This window comes from Sesamum indicum, linkage group LG12 (assembly GCF_026168435.1).
Source record: "Sesamum indicum cultivar Baizhima isolate 11 linkage group LG12, ASM2616843v1, whole genome shotgun sequence".
Lineage (NCBI taxonomy): Eukaryota > Viridiplantae > Streptophyta > Magnoliopsida > Lamiales > Pedaliaceae > Sesamum > Sesamum indicum.
Genome location: NC_142668.1, coordinates 11,482,999 through 11,501,615, shown reverse-complemented (window position 1 = coordinate 11,501,615; position 18,617 = coordinate 11,482,999). Strand labels below are relative to the sequence as shown.

Here is an 18,617-nt window from a genome sequence, read left to right as displayed (position 1 = left end):
GCTTGTTGCTATAGATTAAGTCAATATCAGATGTAAAAGCTTTATTAGGGGAAAAAATCTCAGTGCTGCACACCATGCTTAATTTATCAATTTATGCATACCTAACTCCTGCACGTCTTATTACTGGACTTGTAATTAGCACAAATCCTTCTCCTGCATGTATCCTTTAATGATGACAGGTCTCCTTACTGCCCTTTTCCCCTTTTGATGCTTGGAGCGATTGTTCCGTTACTCTGCGGGGTTTTCGGTATTTGACTAATTGAATTTCAACCAAATATCCAATCTTTGGAGCTTTCTTCTTTGATTGGTGGTGTTTTTATTGGTTTGTTGTTTACTCTTCCTTGCAATTATTGACTTCTACTTCTGCCTACCTTTTTGTCTCCTTCATTTGTCATGTCTTGCCAAGTCCAGTTCCTACTAATTCATTAACCAATTTGTTCTTTTTTCATGTTGGTGTTGAGAACTTTGTCCTCATAATTCAATTATCAAGTTTGTAAGTGTTCTTTCTTTGAACACGCTATTTAGGTTGCGTATATTGCAGATAGTGAAAGCATTGAAAAAAACATACATTTTTAATGATGTGGCCGTCCCATGAATGCATTCTTTAAGATCCCATGAAGACAAAATACAAGGTTGACTTTAGTAGAAGATTTTATTTTATTTTTTCTTTTCAATAAGAGAAATCTTAGGTTGTCTTCAACCTTAGTGTAGCTATTCAACTGAAAGAATTTAATCTTTACGAAATACTTTGTATTCTTTTGGACACCACAAATGCACTAAGAATTAACATTTCAGTCTTTATTGGACCAAGAATTGCTTATCGTTATCAGCTCATAATATACAACATAGATGATGAGTTTTTATACTATTAGACCACCGCAGAGATAGTTAGTAGAAGACTCAATTGACTTTAGGCAGAGGTCTGGGTGGACACATGGAGGGTAATCTTGCACCAAGAACGGCATTTATAGGTTTGGAGCCCTCAAGTTTGCGTGCACACCAAAAGTTAAGTGACTGTAGATGATATGTGCCCCCATGGGTGGGTTCCTCGGACTCACTTTTCATTCTTCATCCAAGTGAATTGAACACACTCCCAAAACACCTATTTGCACACACATGGAACATTCCAAGAAACCTTGGCCGGCGTCTTAGTTCTTCCATACCTAACCAACTTCCTCCATGCACACCCAAGTTACACTTGTACAACACAACCAGATTCCTTCATTCTCAAATTTCAAACCTCTTGACCCAGCCCACCAACTTGTACACCTTTATATAAGCATTGTCACTCTCCCACCATTATTCCCACTCCACATGCACATTCCAGCTTCTCGCACACCTGCTTTCCATCCAACATTCTCCGCATCTTTCAAGCTCGCAAATGGCTCGTTTGAGCAGTCTTTCAGTTGCCCTTACTCTTGTATTTGTCATTTTAGGTCCAATCTTGGAAGCTAGAGAACTGACAAGTGCGGACAAGAATCGGGCTTCGTCTCTAGAGGCAAGTTTAGTGTTAAGTTCCCTTCCTAGAGCCATTGTTCCACCTTCTTCCCCTAGTAATGGAGGTGATGCAGAAGCCATCTCAGAAAAGCTCTTTGCTCATCGTGTTTTTCGTGTAGAGGGTCGCAATCTAGAATCTGTTCCTAGTCCTGGAGTTGGCCACTGAGTTTATCCTGGACAGTAGCTATACTTTTACATTGTTTACAGAAGTTAGAGTTTGGACAGTGTTGTGTAGTTCCATGTTTGTTGCTAGGTTGATTTGCTTTATATTCTCATATTATATGATCCATGTATACAAGTAAAATGGAGGAAATGTATTAATGGATTCGTACACTCTATAGATATGAAAAAGATAAATTATAGTAAGAATCTTATTTTATGTGTTTTATTTTAGTGATATTTGAAAACAATTTTAGAATAAATTGTGGGGAAAACTTTATTATATATTTGTTTCTCCTGTTATTTACTGACTACCATCAAAACCAAAAATGCCTTTCCGCCTTTGAAAAAAAAAAAAGTTAAAAAATATCCCCTACATACATTTAAAACATTTATTAAATACTTATTATGAAGTATATAAACTCGAGTTACGATTTAAAGAACGATTTTGAGTAAAACCCAAGCCCAGGTAAAAAAAATATCGCACTTCCTTTCCATTAGGTTGAAGGGCCCTTTGTTTTTTAATTTTAGTTTTAGCAATTATGAATATAAATGTTCTGTGATTGGCCACAATTATTAGTACCCTTCTTTTAAGGATGATCCATTAATCATAAAATTGGATGATCCATTAATCATAAAATTGGATGATCCATTAATCATAAACAGCAATCTAAATATAATGGTAAAAAGTTTGTAAATGTTTTACTCTAAAACTTAATGGTAAAAAACTAATAGCATAAATATACGTTACTTTAGAGATAAAAAGAAAATCTAATTCAAAAAATAAAATATTAGTGACAAAATCTAAAACCGAAGGTGTATTTTGCATTCCGACTCTTCTTGTGAAGAAGAATATGCAGCACCTAAATATATCGGATAATGAAATGATTGATACATTTAAAATCAAAGGTATGCAATAATTATTCAAACAATTAATGCATAAAATATGGAGTACAGCATGAATTTTGGGGCTACAGAATCTAAATAAAAGCAAGTTTTAAGCAAACAAAAAGTAGGGTTGTGAAGGTAATAAACTAGTACATCAAAGCTACTTGTTAATAGTAAGGAAGTACTACAATTTACACTTACTATTCCTCCCAAAGTATTAACAAAACTGGGGAGCTCTTAAAAAAGCATATTGCACTATGAAGAATCTACCTATGTAAGACCATGCAAATCGTTTCAGAAAAAGCTCTTGCCTCTAGGCAAGCCATAGCAATCATCTTGCTCCCCAAGAAACTTTTTTTAAAAATTCAATCTAGTCACATACTCATCTTAGCCAACCTACGTTTATCGTAGATAAACCTGACATTGAACAATGGTTGCACCGATTCTGAACCCTGGAACCACCACAAAAGCCACCCGGGGATCGGTCTCCAGGGTCCCGTCAGACGATAAGAAAGCCTCGTCGCTCAAGCTCTCCATGTAAACTTCAGAAAACCGGTTTCCCTTGCAAACTTGAAAGATTGATACCTCTGGGTCAAAAGACAAGGCCAGGCAGTGTAGGAGCCATATGCGCTTCGCCATCTCACTGAAAGCTGTGAAGAATGATGTCTCCGGGAGATCCCCAGAATTGACCAAATTCCTATGGTCCAAGTTCCCAAAGAGGGACGCTTCCAACTTCGGATGGATGAGTCTCAAGTACTTCTTACGGCAAAATGTTGCGAATAGTGACTTGGGCTTCCATGCTAGGTAGTCTGCCGGTCTCGCGGATTTCAGCTCCATGAATCTGTCGAAAAATAGACGGTGTTGGTGATGACCTCCCTGCTCGGCCGATGTTCTTGTGGAGAAATTGGGGTGGTTGAAACCATCAAACATTTCTCTGCATACAAAGGATTCAAATGCAAAGCATTTATGATTGGGTTGCCAGAAAGAAATATTGGGTTCTATTGAACTGGCCGCAGCATCCAAATCCCAGTCTGCCGATTCCATCTCAGTGATCAGCAGTCGGACAAAGCTTCGAATCGATTTCACCGCCTGCCGGAGGTATACGATAAAATGGGTAGGCTTTAGGTCTGAGAACCGAGTATTTTCAGGCATGGCTAACTGCCCACTTGAGTTCAGCTTCTTTTCAAGTGACCTGTTATCCTTATTGGTATCTGCCAATTTCTCTTTAAGAAAGGTTACTTCGGAGTCTTTAAGCTTGAGCTGAGAATCCAACTTCTTACTCGTGATCTCGTAAGTTTTGACAAGACTCTTCTGCTCCTGGATTTCGGACAAAAGCACAGTTGTCTCCGGAGACATCTCGTTCAGCTGTTTTTTCAGGTAACACTGCTTCAACTCTGACAAATTCTTTAGCTCGGACACAACTATCTGATCTGCAGATTGAATCCCATCAGCATCATAAGGAGATTGCGCGAATTGCAGCTGGGCGTATGCGGCTTTAATGGCAGATAAGCTGGCAAACAATTTTGCAAGAAATGCTTCTCTAACTGCCCTATCCTGCAGCTCCTCATCTTCATCTTCAAAGGAAGGAATTCGAGTACTTTTCTTTAGTAGATCCTTCTTCGTCTTTTCATGGGACTTTCTCTTTTCCACTCCATCTTCCGGAGCTACCCCTGTGACAGCTTGAATATGAAGAACCTTTGCAAAAGTACGCGCTAACCTGCTCTTACTTGGGGTGACTGCGGATCGTTTAACTGAGTCCATCTGAATCAAGAAAATCAAGAAAATGAAACAAGGACGCCTACCGTCGAACAATATTAATTACGCAATCAACAGTTAAGGTAAATAATAACAGTAATGTCAATAAAGAATAACATAAAAGAGAATCGAATAGCAGATATAATCATGATTATGCTGACTTTTCATAACAAAGTTGTACGGTTTATCTCTTAAATCAAGGCCATTAAAGGCGCAGAGAATTTCTTTCGCCTTTTTGCCTGCGAAGTTTAAGTCCGCTCCAAGTAAAGCAAATAAGAGACGAGCAGAAAAACATAGAAACAAGAAGGTCAGAGATGATCAGACAGACGACATACTCAGAAGACGGGAAGAGAAGTTCGATCCCTTAATCCCTAATGCTTTGCAATCGAAGGCAGATGACGTGTAGCAGTACTGAATTTATTGCAATGGATACGAACACGGGCAATGCATAATTGAGGGAATAAAATAATTACTCAAAAGTTAGGTAACAATCTTTCTGAATATTCTACTACAACCAGGCAACATTTGACCCTAGAATATTATAACAACTTGCAATGCCACCAAACTCCTGATATGCATACAAATGAACAATGGCACGACGCACCCCTTAACAACTTGGCTGAATTAGTTTCTCATTGTGGTTCGTAGACAGCTAGATACAGCAAAAGATATGGTGAGGTGGGATTGTGTGATGATAGATAGTCCAAAATATCACTAAAATATGAACAACATAAACTCTATAGATTAGGACAAGAAAAGGAGTCCCACACGGTCCGATTCAGGCAAGTTTTGGACAAAACTTGTCTTCCATTCACAACAACCAACAGGTTGGATCCAGTTAGAAAACCCTTTAATCTACTCGTTTTGCAGATTTTTTTTTGTTAAACTAAATTTGCATATGAATAGACTATGAGTCAACCAACATTATGAAGATGAGCATAGTGGGAGAGTATCGAGAAAGTTCTTCGCCAACAAAGACAAAATTCACAACCATACATAGATCGGAACCGTGGCATTCCTTCGACAACCAATGAGCACACAAGTGCAATTAATAGACAACATGTCGCATCAACATTGTTATCGAATGGAAGTACTTCGATTTAGTAAACAAAACAAGGCTAATATCCAATAGACCAAATTATGCGAGGATCAACGATGGGCACAACACCAACCTAACTTAATTTACATTATGAATTGGGCTACTAGGAAAGATTGTTATATGCACGAAAACATCACATAATTGAGGATCAAGCAAAGTCAGCGATGGGACCTACATTATACTTATATGACAGTTCACGGTATTTAATATTTCAAACCTGACACGCCTTCAAATAAACAGCACCCGGATGAATCAGCGGTCCAAATAAGGTAAATAAAAGCCGAACTAATTATGAACGGCCAATCACACGACAAGTGGTTTCAATTGATCTACGGTCCAAAGGACTAATCACGCAACATTTCTAGTACTTTTGTCTTAAATACAAAAACGAATTTAGCTACGACACATATGGAAAACAATCCGACTTAAATGCGGGCACGTACCATGATATCGACATTTCATTTTATGATATCATTATAGGTTATCGAATGTGGTTCACGCTTTATGAGATTAATATCAAGCGACCACATGGTATAGCACAAAATCAAGAAAGTCTGCCAAAAGCATGATCATCATTTATCACTTTTTTTATTTATTTATTTTTTTCTTGGTGAATATGATGATCATTAATCTCATGTCACCTATCCTACAGCAAAACAGAAAATCTCAGTGGACCCAGCAATTACTACAGAGAAAGACATTTATCATTATCATGGTGTGATGATTCACGACCTTAGTTTCACATCAAACCGTCCAAAAACTTTTGAAAACCCCACACACTGTAACTCAGGCCACACCGTATCTTCTACCCCAACAACGGATAAAAACACCCAGCCCCAGAAATAAATATTTTTTTTAATTTCAACCCCGAGAAAAAAATCTCGGGCCCCACATTCTTCACTCACGTGACAACAACTCCAGGTGATCATTCTTGGATCACGTGGAAGTCACGTGACCATGGAAGGGGTACACGGTAGGGGCGTCCGCATGATAAAAAAACTCTAATACACAGACAAGGGCTAAAGCCACTGCGTCCAGACTCCTGAGGGCAAAGACCAAGAATTACCATGATCCTCCACACTAACGTGCAGGCAGAGAAAAACACTTTGACCAATACCAGGTAAAAACACCACCACGAAAAATTACCGTTACCTTCCAAGAAACCTTTAACCCCAGAGAAAAAGCTGCAGATTTAGGCTGCTTCTGCTTCTGCTCTCTCCAGCGTGAATTTCAAGAACCCACAAAACACCCTCATCAGTTATCTCTTCAGCCCCTGATATACAAAAAACCCCAAGAAAATACTTAACTCCCACGTTAATCTGTATATACAAATACATACATACATGTGAAAATACACACACGTGCGTGTACTGTGTGTTTTTGTATGTGTCCAAACAGAACGACAAAGAAAGGTAGAATCTTTAAGCGCAGAAGAAGAAAAAAAACACTTCTTTAGGTTTCTAAAATCAATTTCTTTTTTAAAAAAATCTTGTACAGATGTTTCGAAATAAAGAATCTGATGATGTAATCCAACAGGAATAAATAAGCCCATCAGTTATTTTTCGTCTACACCCCTGAAAAAACAGTCACCTTATGAAGAAACGTCATCGGTGTTCCTTCAACAAGGAGTCCGGAGTTGAGAAGAGACGTACATACCTTGGAATCTTGAACTGATGGAGAGTGTACAGAGGAGATGAAGAAGGTTATAAACGGTTTGATCTGAATGGGTTTTTGGAGCTCGGAAATGGGTCGGGAGAGTGAGATTGGCTCTGCGCCTTCACCAGGAGAAAGGCTGTTCTTTGCTTTTAAGAGAGTGGTGGAGGGGGGTGGGGGGGAGGGGGTATAGGACAAAAAGACGAAAATGACCAGAGAGGAAACGGGAAATGCTGGACAGAAGAGGCATTGGGGAATTAAAAACACACAGCCTCACCGTGGGGACAATTTCCTGTTTTGCTTTTCTTGTTTGGACAGTTTTGTCCTTGTTTTTTCTTAATAATGTTGTTAACGAAGGAGTAATTAAGGCCTCGTTTGGAGGGTAAAGTAGTAAGTTCAAAGCTGTCGGAAAGACACGGTTTCACAATGGGGGATATATGGGGAAAGTCGTAGTCTTTGTTTTTCCGTTTCTTTTAAATTAATTTTTAATCGAACTGATAATATAATTATATTACAAAATCATTAATTATTCTTTTTATAAATTAAAGTTAATCATATAAATAAGCGTGTATCAAAATATGGATTTTTGAGGAAATAGCATACAGATTGCTTCTTGTGATGAAAGTCCAAAGTATTTAAATACGTGCATCAACTATCCTATAGGGTGCCTACCAGATTTTGGTGTTTATTGCTTTTTTAATCCTTCTTTACCTCAATCATATTAATGTACTATTATTCAAATTAAATTCCAGTCTGGGCTTTAAAAAAAATCCAAAAAGCAAATGTTCTGGTATTTATTGCCTAAAGAATTGATGTAAAAACTCGTTTGTAGTGAAAATTTGGATTGATTTAAATGAGGTTTATAATAATTTTGCTCGTATTTTTAATTGTTATGTTGGTTACGGTCACATGTTTGGAGGGCATTTTAAGAATTTTAACAGCTGAGTTTCTTGATTAAGTTTTTTTAGAGTCTCAGTTGTGGATCGCGATCTTTTATTAATTATGTTTACCATAATTAGTTACGATTATATTAAAGGTAGTTTCCAATAATATAAGAGATTACATACTTTTTCATTTATGTAGCCTTGAAATTACTTTTACGATTTAAGATATCTTTGATCATAGTCGTGTACGGATTGTAAGATATCTTCGATCATAATAGTATTGTACAAAATTGTCATTTTATCCACGTGGCTAAGATTAACTCTCATAAGGAAACTAAAAGTAAATTTATTTACATCATAAAAAAGAATCTAAATTAAGAAGATAAAAACACGTGTAAAACAATAAAATAACGCAATCGACAAGTTTGCATATTGATCAACTTCTCTAAACCACTCTCTTGTCAAATAATATTGATACAACAAATAAGTTGTAAAAGTGATCCGATTTAATAGATTATATCATAAAGTCTTTTGTGCAAACGCCCGTATTATATGTAGTTGGTGATGACGCAACCTTTTCAACCAGCCAATTACGATTTATTTTCTCCATAGTCAAAAACACGCTAGCTTTGTATAATTTAACAAGGAATAATTACATTTACACTCTTTGAATTATACTGTGTTTATAAAGTATAGTTATACACACATTCATCAGAAAAAGTCAATACTATTCACACAAACCACTTCTACTTTCTAAAAAATCCACACACACATTCAGAAAATATCAACATCATTACACAAATTATCTATATTTTTAATTATCAGTGGTTGGTTTTATAATTATGCAAAAATCATAAATAATTTTATATATAGACCATAAATTATGAAATATAAATACAAGTATCCCCTTAATTAATATTATCTAACGCTCCTCCAAGAAAGGACGCATTATTAAAAAATCGAATGAGTTTGAATAATAATATGTGTATGAATTCCACATGTGTTATGCAAATTGGTGTGTGTTGTCAAAATTGTAGCATTGGGATTGGTGGTGCAATCCCATATACAAGTCAAAATTGTAATAAATGAGCTGCTTTTTCTCGTTGCATACTAAGTGATCAAAGTATAAAAAGCTATGTCTTTCTCTTAGGCTATAACATAAGAACTATTTTGAAGAATAAAATGTATTTGAATAATAATATTAACATATCTCTTTCATACAGCTTTGATATTTAAATAATAATAGTATTGTATACAGACATGTAAATATTTACGTAGTCACGAGATTTGTACTTTTATTTAATGTATATAGACATGTGGATATAAAAGAGTCGAGAGATTTGTATTTTTATTGACTAAGTAGATATTTTCTACTTTGTTTTTATTTTTGAAATGTAAGTGGAGAAATCGAGCGATTATATATAAATTGAGTTTGTTGAATTCAATCAGAATTTCGACTTATCATTTACACAAAATTTCTTAAAACTCAAGTCATAATATTTTTCATAACCAATTCACTTTGCAGTTGAGTTCTTACAAGAAAATAATCCTCGGTCCATTTCCCTCCAAAATATATTTGCTTTAATAAATACTTACGTCAAACATACGTGTTGACTAATTCTTTTAGTTTTCTTCTTTTATTTTAAGTGAATTGGATATAGTTACGTTTTAAATATTTTTTTAACAACTAACATAATAATTACGAATATCATGTATTTATAACGACCAACAATTATTATGGCAGTGACAACTATTATTAAAGTAAATCACTACTCATACAATAGTAGAATTTATAATCATTACATCATTAACTTTGTCGATTGAATTAAGCATCATTAACTACCAAAAATTTTCAATTCTTGAAGGTACATTTTTTTGTCATGTTTGAAGATAGTACTTCTTTACAATATTTAATTAAATGAAAATAGTCTTATATGGTCATAATGTGTCATGTTTGCGTTGTGTGCGGGGTACAAAAAAATTTTGAGCTCAAAATTTTTCATCGATAAATTTTATATTTAAAATTGAGTTGTCTGCGGGGTACAAAAAATATCATGTATGTTTAATAGATATGTCCCAATAAAATTCCCCCACGAAGGTTTCATTTCATCAATCATCAAAGCAAATGTGACCTCTCAAAACCAACACCATGTGATTTAAATTTTGATGGAATTGAATGACAAACCAATCACGTTAAGTACTTGAGAATTTGTTAGGAATTGCCACTAATTGCCTGTTTTTCCACAATGATTTTATGAATAAGTTCAATTTTATGGATTTGAATTTTACTGGACATGTGAGTATTTATTTTATATAAAAGTGATTATTTGTCTAACTTTATATAAATTATTATAAGTTATTTATCATTATCGAGATTATTATAAAACTAAGGTACTTTTATACGAATATGGTAGAAATATCATTCAGTCAAATCCTTAAAACACCACAAAAGTAGCACCATACTTTCTCAGAAAATGGCGAGAATCACTTGTCTTGTAATAGACATAAATTGACCTCTTGTTTGATTAAGAAAGAAAAAGTATTACCATCAACGACAAATATGCATTTACTTAAATTCATTTAAAAATATTGTTTTCTCTTTCGTGTTAATTAATGAATCTATCAATATTTTTCAATAAAGCCTTAGTCTAACAGTTAAAAATCGATGTTAAATGGTTATTAGTTTAAATTCTATCATATACGTCGGTATTTGTCTCACTTCATATAAATTTATTGTGATTTTAATGCTGGGATTACCTTATAATGAAGACATTTCCTCAAAATATTTATGATTTTTTCAGACAAGCTTTAGATCAGTTTTCTTAATATAAGGTCTTTACAACCCGACTCGGTGTCGCATAAACCCTGATTATATGTACGGATTTAGGATGATTATTGAATCATTTTAGTGTTTGTGGTCCACGTGAAATGGTACAATTTAGTTTATTCTATAAATAGTCACTCTCCGTGCTACGGATACAACTTTCACTATCCTAACATGCTTACGACCTTCATTATCATTTCTTGAAAATCTACTGACTTCAATATCGGAGGGTTATAACTAAGGGATTGCTTTTTTTGTAATTTGATTGTTCTTTCGAATTATACTAAAGTACTTATTGATGAGTATTGATTAATTATTATTCTATTAAAAAAATGATGGTTGACAATTTTTCAAGCATGCCATAAGGAGTAGGAATATATCATTATCACAAAACTCAACCAAGACGTACGAAATTGACATAATAATACATTTGATTATAAAATTAAAAAAAAAAAAAAAGACATGATAATGAAACTTATGCTGATGAACGTGCATAAATTACGTAGATTCCAGGGTGACAATATCATTAATTCCCTCGAGTAGCTTAGCTGACCAACGGACAACAGCATCAAGACAGAAAGAAATGATATTTTCCCAAAATACATAGGGGGATTGGATTTTCAATTCTACATCCACTCAATCTTTCATTCTAATTAATATATACATTTTACGTATATATTCAATGACGTAACCTTGTATATGTGACATATACATATTAATAAGTAAAAATAAAAAATGCAATAGAATTTAAAATAAAAAAATTCAATCTGATTGTCAATTTTTCTTTGGTATTCATTGTCGCTGTATTGAATAATATATCAAATAGCATCACAAAAAATAATATTTAAAATGTTTCGTAAAGTAAAATAGCTCCACATCTAACATATTGATTCTTTTTTTTTTTTTTTGACGGAGAAGAGATGGAGATTAACGAAATTGAAGAATGGATAAAATAATAATTGTTAGTGTAAAATACACCCACCATTCATATATTTTGAATTATTATACATACACGTACCAAAAAAATCAATATTATTTATGCAAATTATTCTTGATTTTTGAAAAATTACACATACATTCTTAAAAAGTGTCACCATCTTTACGTAAATTATCCTTGTTGAGGGAGTAAATATATTTATCGGTAACTTTTAAAGAAGATGAAAATGCGGTCAACTCCTTTATTCACAGGTGATAGCACTAAGGGGTAAATGAGTGAAGGGAATGAAATATGGAGGGTAGAATAATGGGAGAAAAGATTGATGTGATGAATCGAATTTTAAGCCTAAAGATAAGATACAGAGTATCTCAACTCAGGCAGCTTTTTGATGGATAGTTGAGCATCTGCAGCTTCATTCAATCATCAATCATGGGCTGTCCACCATTATTACTGTATTTAAAGGAATCCAAGAATATGCAGCTGTAATAAGGATATCAATTGAAAAGTGCATTCAGATTGTTACATCTGCTGAAAATGTTTTTAATCATACTTTCTCTTGCGGTATGCTAAGAAGAATCATTCGTTTACACTTCATAGCAATACACAAAGTTCCTTTACTGTTCTGTTCTGGGGAAAGTACCTCAAAGTTCGCATGACATCTTATTTTAAGATAAATCACGACAAATTCTTTTAAAATTTAATGTAATTATAAATACCACTTATTATTTTAAAAATTATTAACCCTTAATTTTACAGCCATGTAACAACTAGCACAACATTATAGCAAATTTCCACTTCCTACACACTAAAAGTCATGCTTTTCTATCATCCCACTTGCCTAAAAAGTGTCCTTTGTGTAAATAAGAAAAATTTGCTCAACACGATCCAAGTCATTTAAACCAAAGTTTTGATTAGGCAAAACATCAAAAAAATTGTAGTAAGTTAACAGAAAATTCTTCGCGGAAGTGCTGTGCATATGTTCGGACTATAACTGCGATCTGGGAGACCTAGAACTGTAAAACTGTCAAAAGTAAATGAGCATAGAACAACACAAGTCTAAGGAACTAAAGCAAACTAAACTAAAACCTTCCACTAGGAAGCTCCACTGTGTCAACAGGGAATTCTTCTTTACATTCCCCAGCTTAACAAAAATGAAAAGTCTACGACATAATAAAACTCAGAATGTGATCTTAGAAACCGAAGAAACCAAGCTCACTGGCCTTCTCCTTCTCGAATGTCTCAAAATACTGATATATGATGGTGACCGCGAGCAGAATACCGGTGCCGGAACCAATTGCCCCCATAAGATCTGCCAAAACTGTTAGCGCACCAATGCACATGCCGCCAAAAGCTGCTGCAGTGGGTATGTAGCGGTTCAGCTCCTTCTGTAAATTGGATTCTCGATGTCCAGGCATCACCATTTGTTGTTCCTGAGAATTTTCCAAAAGTGTAAGTAAAGATGGCTACAATCTAAGTTCCCACTCCTTTTCCAATCATAAGATTATTATATCAAACAAAATCATCTATTAATATGTTTCTGCAGTGATGCCATATTTTCTCATGCACAACTGGCCCACAGAGTACCATGTTCAGGAATCACCAAACCGCAAGAAATTGAATGAATGATGAGAGATGATGCTTCTTGCTAGTGGGTTATGGTTACATTTTAACATTTCTAATTTCTCAATTGTCATTGGAACATCCAACAAGAATAAGATTTCTGTTCAATGTATCTCTGAAGGTTATGATTGTTGTGGGAACAAGAGTTACAGAGGAAGCAATAAACCCAAGTGAAAGAGACCTGTTCTGATAAGATAGATATTACCTTAATTTTAATTAATAAGATTCCACATAACCAATCCACTTTGGAAAACTTAAGCAATTTGTCATGATCTTCACAGTCTTGATTCAGGGGAAACTGATGCAAGACTAGAAAGTTCATTACCATACACACAAATTAAGTGATAATGAAGTTTGTTGCCTAGTGTAACCTTGTCGTTTAACAAAGAGGTCCTGGGTTCAAATCTCGTTGCCATCCATTTATGAAAGAAAAGAAATGTTTCACGTGCAGAGTTTGCATGTGAATGGAGTATGTTAAGATATTGACATTAAATTATCATCCTCTCTAACAGTTCAAGTTTTTAAATGAGGTGATCATCTATCTCATAAAAAACAAAAATAAAATTCCACATGAAAGGAGAATTTTAGGCTATTACTAGATGACAGCACCCCTACCAAGGCAATTTTTTCAGCAATATGCTAAGAAATCCCATAGGTCAAAACCAAATAGTAAACAACATTCAAATTCGCATATTATCAGCATCATTCTAAGAGACCTGATCTGAGAAAAACAGGCGTTAGTGCTTTTCAAATGCTCAAAATGGCATCCAAGCCATTCCTGAAAAGGTTAAATATATATTCACATGAAATGCAAAAAATATACCTAAAATTAAGGGGGAAACATTAAACACCTAAGCTCATGCCAATCATGTGATGAATATATTTGATTCTCGTACCCACACAAATCTCTTTATGGTGCATAAATTCATGGCTGCTTAAAGGCAGTTAATGGGAGTTTTTGCCAAAGCTGTCTTGAAACTTAATACTGGGCTATTACAAAATTTTAAAAAAACGGAGATTAAACCATTAAAATGAGTATGAAAATACCTTCAGCTGCTTAGCAACATCTTTAGCTGAGGATCCTGAGACCTCAATCCATGTTTTTGAGAATAAAGCACATGCTGACAGCATAAACACAATATAAAATAGTCCATGGAAAGGATTGGCCAGTATATCTGACAAGCTGCAAAACAACAGAAATCATTCAAAAGTGAGTGGAGTTAAAACCAAGTTAAGCTCTTCAACACAGAAACATGAAAACAACATTACTTACCTTGATGGTGCAGTTATATAATAAGCAAGACCCCCAACAGGGACGGATTGACCAGAGTATTCAGATTCCTTCCACTTCCCCAAAAGGTTCACAAGAAAATTTCCACTGTATCTCCTGTACAGCAACTGTGGGAATACAAACAACAATAACTAGCATCAATACTCGAGAAATAAATCTCCCCCGAAGCATTCATACAGCAGGAATAGTTTATTACCTGGGAAATAAAGTAGAGGTTGGATACAAGTGCAGACTGTAAAATAATAGGCATGTTGGAAGTGTAGAACAACTTAATTGGATATGAACCCTGTTGTCCACGAGCATTCTTTGACCTCACAGGCAAAACAACACGGAACCCTTGGAAGTAAATGACAATAAGGAAGATCAAGACTGTGGCGAGCAAGTTAGTAACATTGGGAAGATTCTGCCGGTAGAATGCCTCTCGCAAAGCCCGAACCTTGTCTGTCCGAGTTATCAATAAATGGAATAATGCAATAACAGCACCTTCAAATTCAGCTCCACGCCCACTGTTGATGGTGGTTGGGCTAAATGCTTTCCAGATGATGTTTTCACTGTTAAATAAGAAAACTCTATAGTGGTAAATACCCTTGCTCTTGTCTCAAATAAACGAATTCAGAATAAATAGAACAGTCGCCACTTACCAAATATTGGTTGCGATGAAGAGTGAAATACCAGAGCCCAGACCATATCCCTTCTGGAGAAGTTCATCCAGGCAAATTACAATAATACCAGCAAAGCAAAGTTGCAGAATAATAAGGATTGCATTCCCAACTCCAAGTTGGCTAACACTACCATACATTCCAGAAAGAACGTATGCAACAGCCTCCCCAACTGCTATCAAGATGCCCAACAACTTCTGAGCACCATTTCTGGTAAATAGAGAAAGGAAAATAATCATCACCAAGACAGTAATTATAGAAGATTGAACAATATAAAGAAGCGCTGTGTCTATTGCTAATTTGAAACATTCCAAAACATCCCATGAAAGATAAGAGGACATGACTTAAAAACTTAACTTGCACATATAGCAAAATGTAAGACTGCACATTCTCTCCAGATAAATTTGAAATGCAAAAGATACAAGTAGATACAGAAATATCAGGGCTCCTCAAAAAACCGAAGCCCAGTATCTTTTTACCCTTATGAGTTCAAAGCAGTCTTGCTAAATTATGTTTAAAGTTCCAAGTTACGTTGCTTAAGTATAGTCCAATTTGTAAATACTCACAAGCTACCAATAACAATATTAAAGAGCTCAAGAGAATCCACCAGCCAGACCTATCTGTGCTATCCTATACAATTCACTATATTCAAACCAAAATTACTAAAACACAAAGAACATAATACGCCAGTTGTTATACTTACAAAAGGGCTCGATCCTCTCGCACGTTGTTATCAACTTCAATGATCTTTGATCCCGCTAAGAGTTGCATAACCAGTCCAGAGGTCACTATGGGTGTGATTCCAAGCTCCATCACCGTCCCCCTGTTTGAGGCAAGAATAACACGCATCCAATAGAATGGATCTGCACCTGTTGTGGAGTGTATGCCATATAATGGCAGCTGACTGCAGACCAGGAAAATAAACAGGGATATTACAGTGTATATAACCTTCTCTCTGAAAGGAACTTTTCTGTCTGCACTCTGAACCTCGGGCAGGAATGAAAGAAAGGGCCGAACCAAATGGAGCACTCTAAATCCACCTCCCATTTTTGTAGATTGAACTATTTCAACAACTGCATGTCACATTGGAAAGCGAAATCCTTCAGCAATATGAACAAGGACAACATACAATTCAGAGGGCATTGGATAATTCAAATGCTGATGCATCAGAAACTTAACTTTAGCACAATAAGACCACGTTCACATAATATTTTGTTATAAACTTATAAACTTGTTTCCCTCACAACTAATTAGCGTTCCAAATTCGCTCTCAAGTTTTCCAACAAAATTAATTTTGCTTAATACTCAACCATATTTGTTTGAAGAGATCTAAGCACAAGATATCTTTGCAAAACTAAAAGAGGAAGATGTTATTTGCTCATTCCATAAAAAGTCTTATGTTTAGATTCCTGCCCTATGCAACAAGACCTTGAACACTTTCGGTGTACGCCAAAACAACTCTCTCCATGTACCTAGCGGGGTTCTCATTCTTTACAACAAAGAGCCACTAAAGTATTAAACCTAAATCAGCAAACATAAACTCGCATACGTCAGGCCACCAATACTGCAGCGAAAGAAAAATAACTGAAAAACAGCAATACCAATTCAGATACACGAGAGATAATGATTTAGTTTACCTTAACAGTAAATTTGCGATACCGTAATAAAATCAAACTAAAATAATCTAACACACACCAAACAAAAAGAAGAAGAAAGAAAAAAGGCAATCAGATGCAGAATGTGACGTAGATCTGTAATCCAAGTAAGATCTATTCTACGATCCCCTTTTTCATTTCTCCAAATCTCATAACAATTTCAACAAAGCTGAAGTCAACAGGAAAACTAATCAAATCGAACAAAAACAACGGAAAAGAAAAACAAAAAAGATAAAACACTATATAATTCGATGAACACACAAACTTTAGGTTACGTAACAGATCTGAAACTCTTCGAATGATCTGAACAGAGACAGAGAGAAGAACAATTACGAACCAGGACGGAGAAATCGATCGGACTTCAGAGATCCAATTCTACAGTTTGATATTTCTCGATTTATTTATATATAGATTTATATTATCGGGAGTGTTTGGGTGTGAATAGAAGAATTGCTGATGTAGACACCGAGACACCGCATACAGCCAATAAGCAGATAACACGTATGATAGAGAGTTCTGAGCTGTACAAGTTCGACTCGGTCACGCTCTGCTCCACTCCAATTTCAAATGGGACATTAAAATGTTTTGCAAAATATTTAAAAATATATTATAAATTATTTAATAAAATTTTTCAGTAAACATTTTAATTATTTTAATGAAATCCAACTCTAAGATATTTGATATAAGTATAAATTTTGAAATAAGTTTAGATAAACGCTTGTTTTTGGTCAAATATTAATGTAATAAAATTTTATTATCTTTTAAGAAGTAATGAGACTTATAAAGAAAAAAAATATGTGTACTTAGGTAACTTTCTTTTAATTCTTCATATAGAAAAATATTAGTTATTTTATGTCCAACTTTGGTGCTGAAAATCAAAATATATTTGGTAATATCTTAATTTCTAAATTAAGTTTGTTTATTCGGCTCCACCTCGATCCACGTATATTATATTAATATTAGATTATCATAATATCACTGAATTATTGTGTTTTATTTAAATAGGTCGTAATTATTATACCTACACTCCTTTATATAGGGTAAATATTACTTTTGATCCCTCAGGCATACCACTTATTTAAATTTGGTCTCTTATGTTTCTTTCTCATCAAACTTATTCCGTCGTGTTAATATATTTTTGTCCCTTTCATTATCTTGAAACTAACAATTCCTTGAAGGAAAAAAATATATATATATATATATTGTTTTTGCTGCCCAAATGACTCAAAATCGAGACCTTATGGAAAAATTCAAAACTTTTATCACTCCCCCAAATACATCACTTATTTAATATTTTAAATGAAACATTACTTAATAAATATAACTTACTTAAAAAACTATTCCCACTACCAAATGGATTCAAATTTGAGACATTGTGTAAAGGATTCAATGCTTTTATTACACCACCAAATGCACCATGTAGTTCTTCTACTAGATAAAATATTACATTATACATTAATGTAACAATGTCATAAATCACAATACATAAAAGTACATTAAAAATATACATAAAAGTTATGAGCAAATACATAAAATTTTTCAACGTGATTTTGAGATGTGTTAACGTGTTTTTATTTAAAATTAATGTATATGTAATATTTTATCTAGTGAATTAATTATGTAGTACACTTGGCAGAGTAGCAATGTCTCAAGTTTAAGTCTTTCTGATAGGAGAAATAGTTTTTTAATTAAGTTT

The 18,617-nt window shown here is 34.5% G+C and overlaps 2 protein-coding genes across 4 annotated transcripts; both read right to left on the bottom strand.

The window, feature by feature from the left end:
- Positions 1-2,637: 2,637 nt before the first annotated feature.
- Positions 2,638-7,214, bottom strand: LOC105165456 (protein GRAVITROPIC IN THE LIGHT 1). 2 transcript variants are annotated; one of them, XM_011084472.3, is made up of 3 exons: positions 7,055-7,214; positions 6,551-6,671; positions 2,638-4,305 (listed from the first exon to the last, which is right to left on the bottom strand). In XM_011084472.3, exon 3 carries the CDS (start codon positions 4,303-4,305, stop codon positions 2,947-2,949), a length of 1,359 nt encoding a protein of 452 aa, XP_011082774.1. In that variant the 5' UTR covers positions 6,551-6,671; positions 7,055-7,214; the 3' UTR covers positions 2,638-2,946. The 2 variants fall into 2 exon arrangements, with proteins under 2 accessions (XP_011082774.1, XP_020550406.1); XM_020694747.2 differs by lacking the exons at positions 6,551-6,671; positions 7,055-7,214 and adding an exon at positions 4,635-6,544.
- A 5,372-nt stretch (positions 7,215-12,586) lies between these two features.
- On the bottom strand, positions 12,587-17,403 carry LOC105165827 (uncharacterized). 2 transcript variants are annotated; one of them, XM_088876467.1, is made up of 7 exons: positions 17,259-17,403; positions 15,970-16,339; positions 15,249-15,476; positions 14,804-15,158; positions 14,590-14,714; positions 14,364-14,499; positions 12,587-13,126 (listed from the first exon to the last, which is right to left on the bottom strand). In XM_088876467.1, the coding sequence occupies exons 2-7, from the start codon at positions 16,311-16,313 to the stop codon at positions 12,887-12,889; spliced, it is 1,428 nt and encodes a 475-aa protein (XP_088732593.1). In that variant the 5' UTR covers positions 16,314-16,339; positions 17,259-17,403; the 3' UTR covers positions 12,587-12,886. The 2 variants fall into 2 exon arrangements, with proteins under 2 accessions (XP_088732593.1, XP_088732594.1); XM_088876468.1 differs by having other exon boundaries at positions 17,202-17,315.
- Between the last annotated feature and the right edge of the window lie 1,214 nt (positions 17,404-18,617).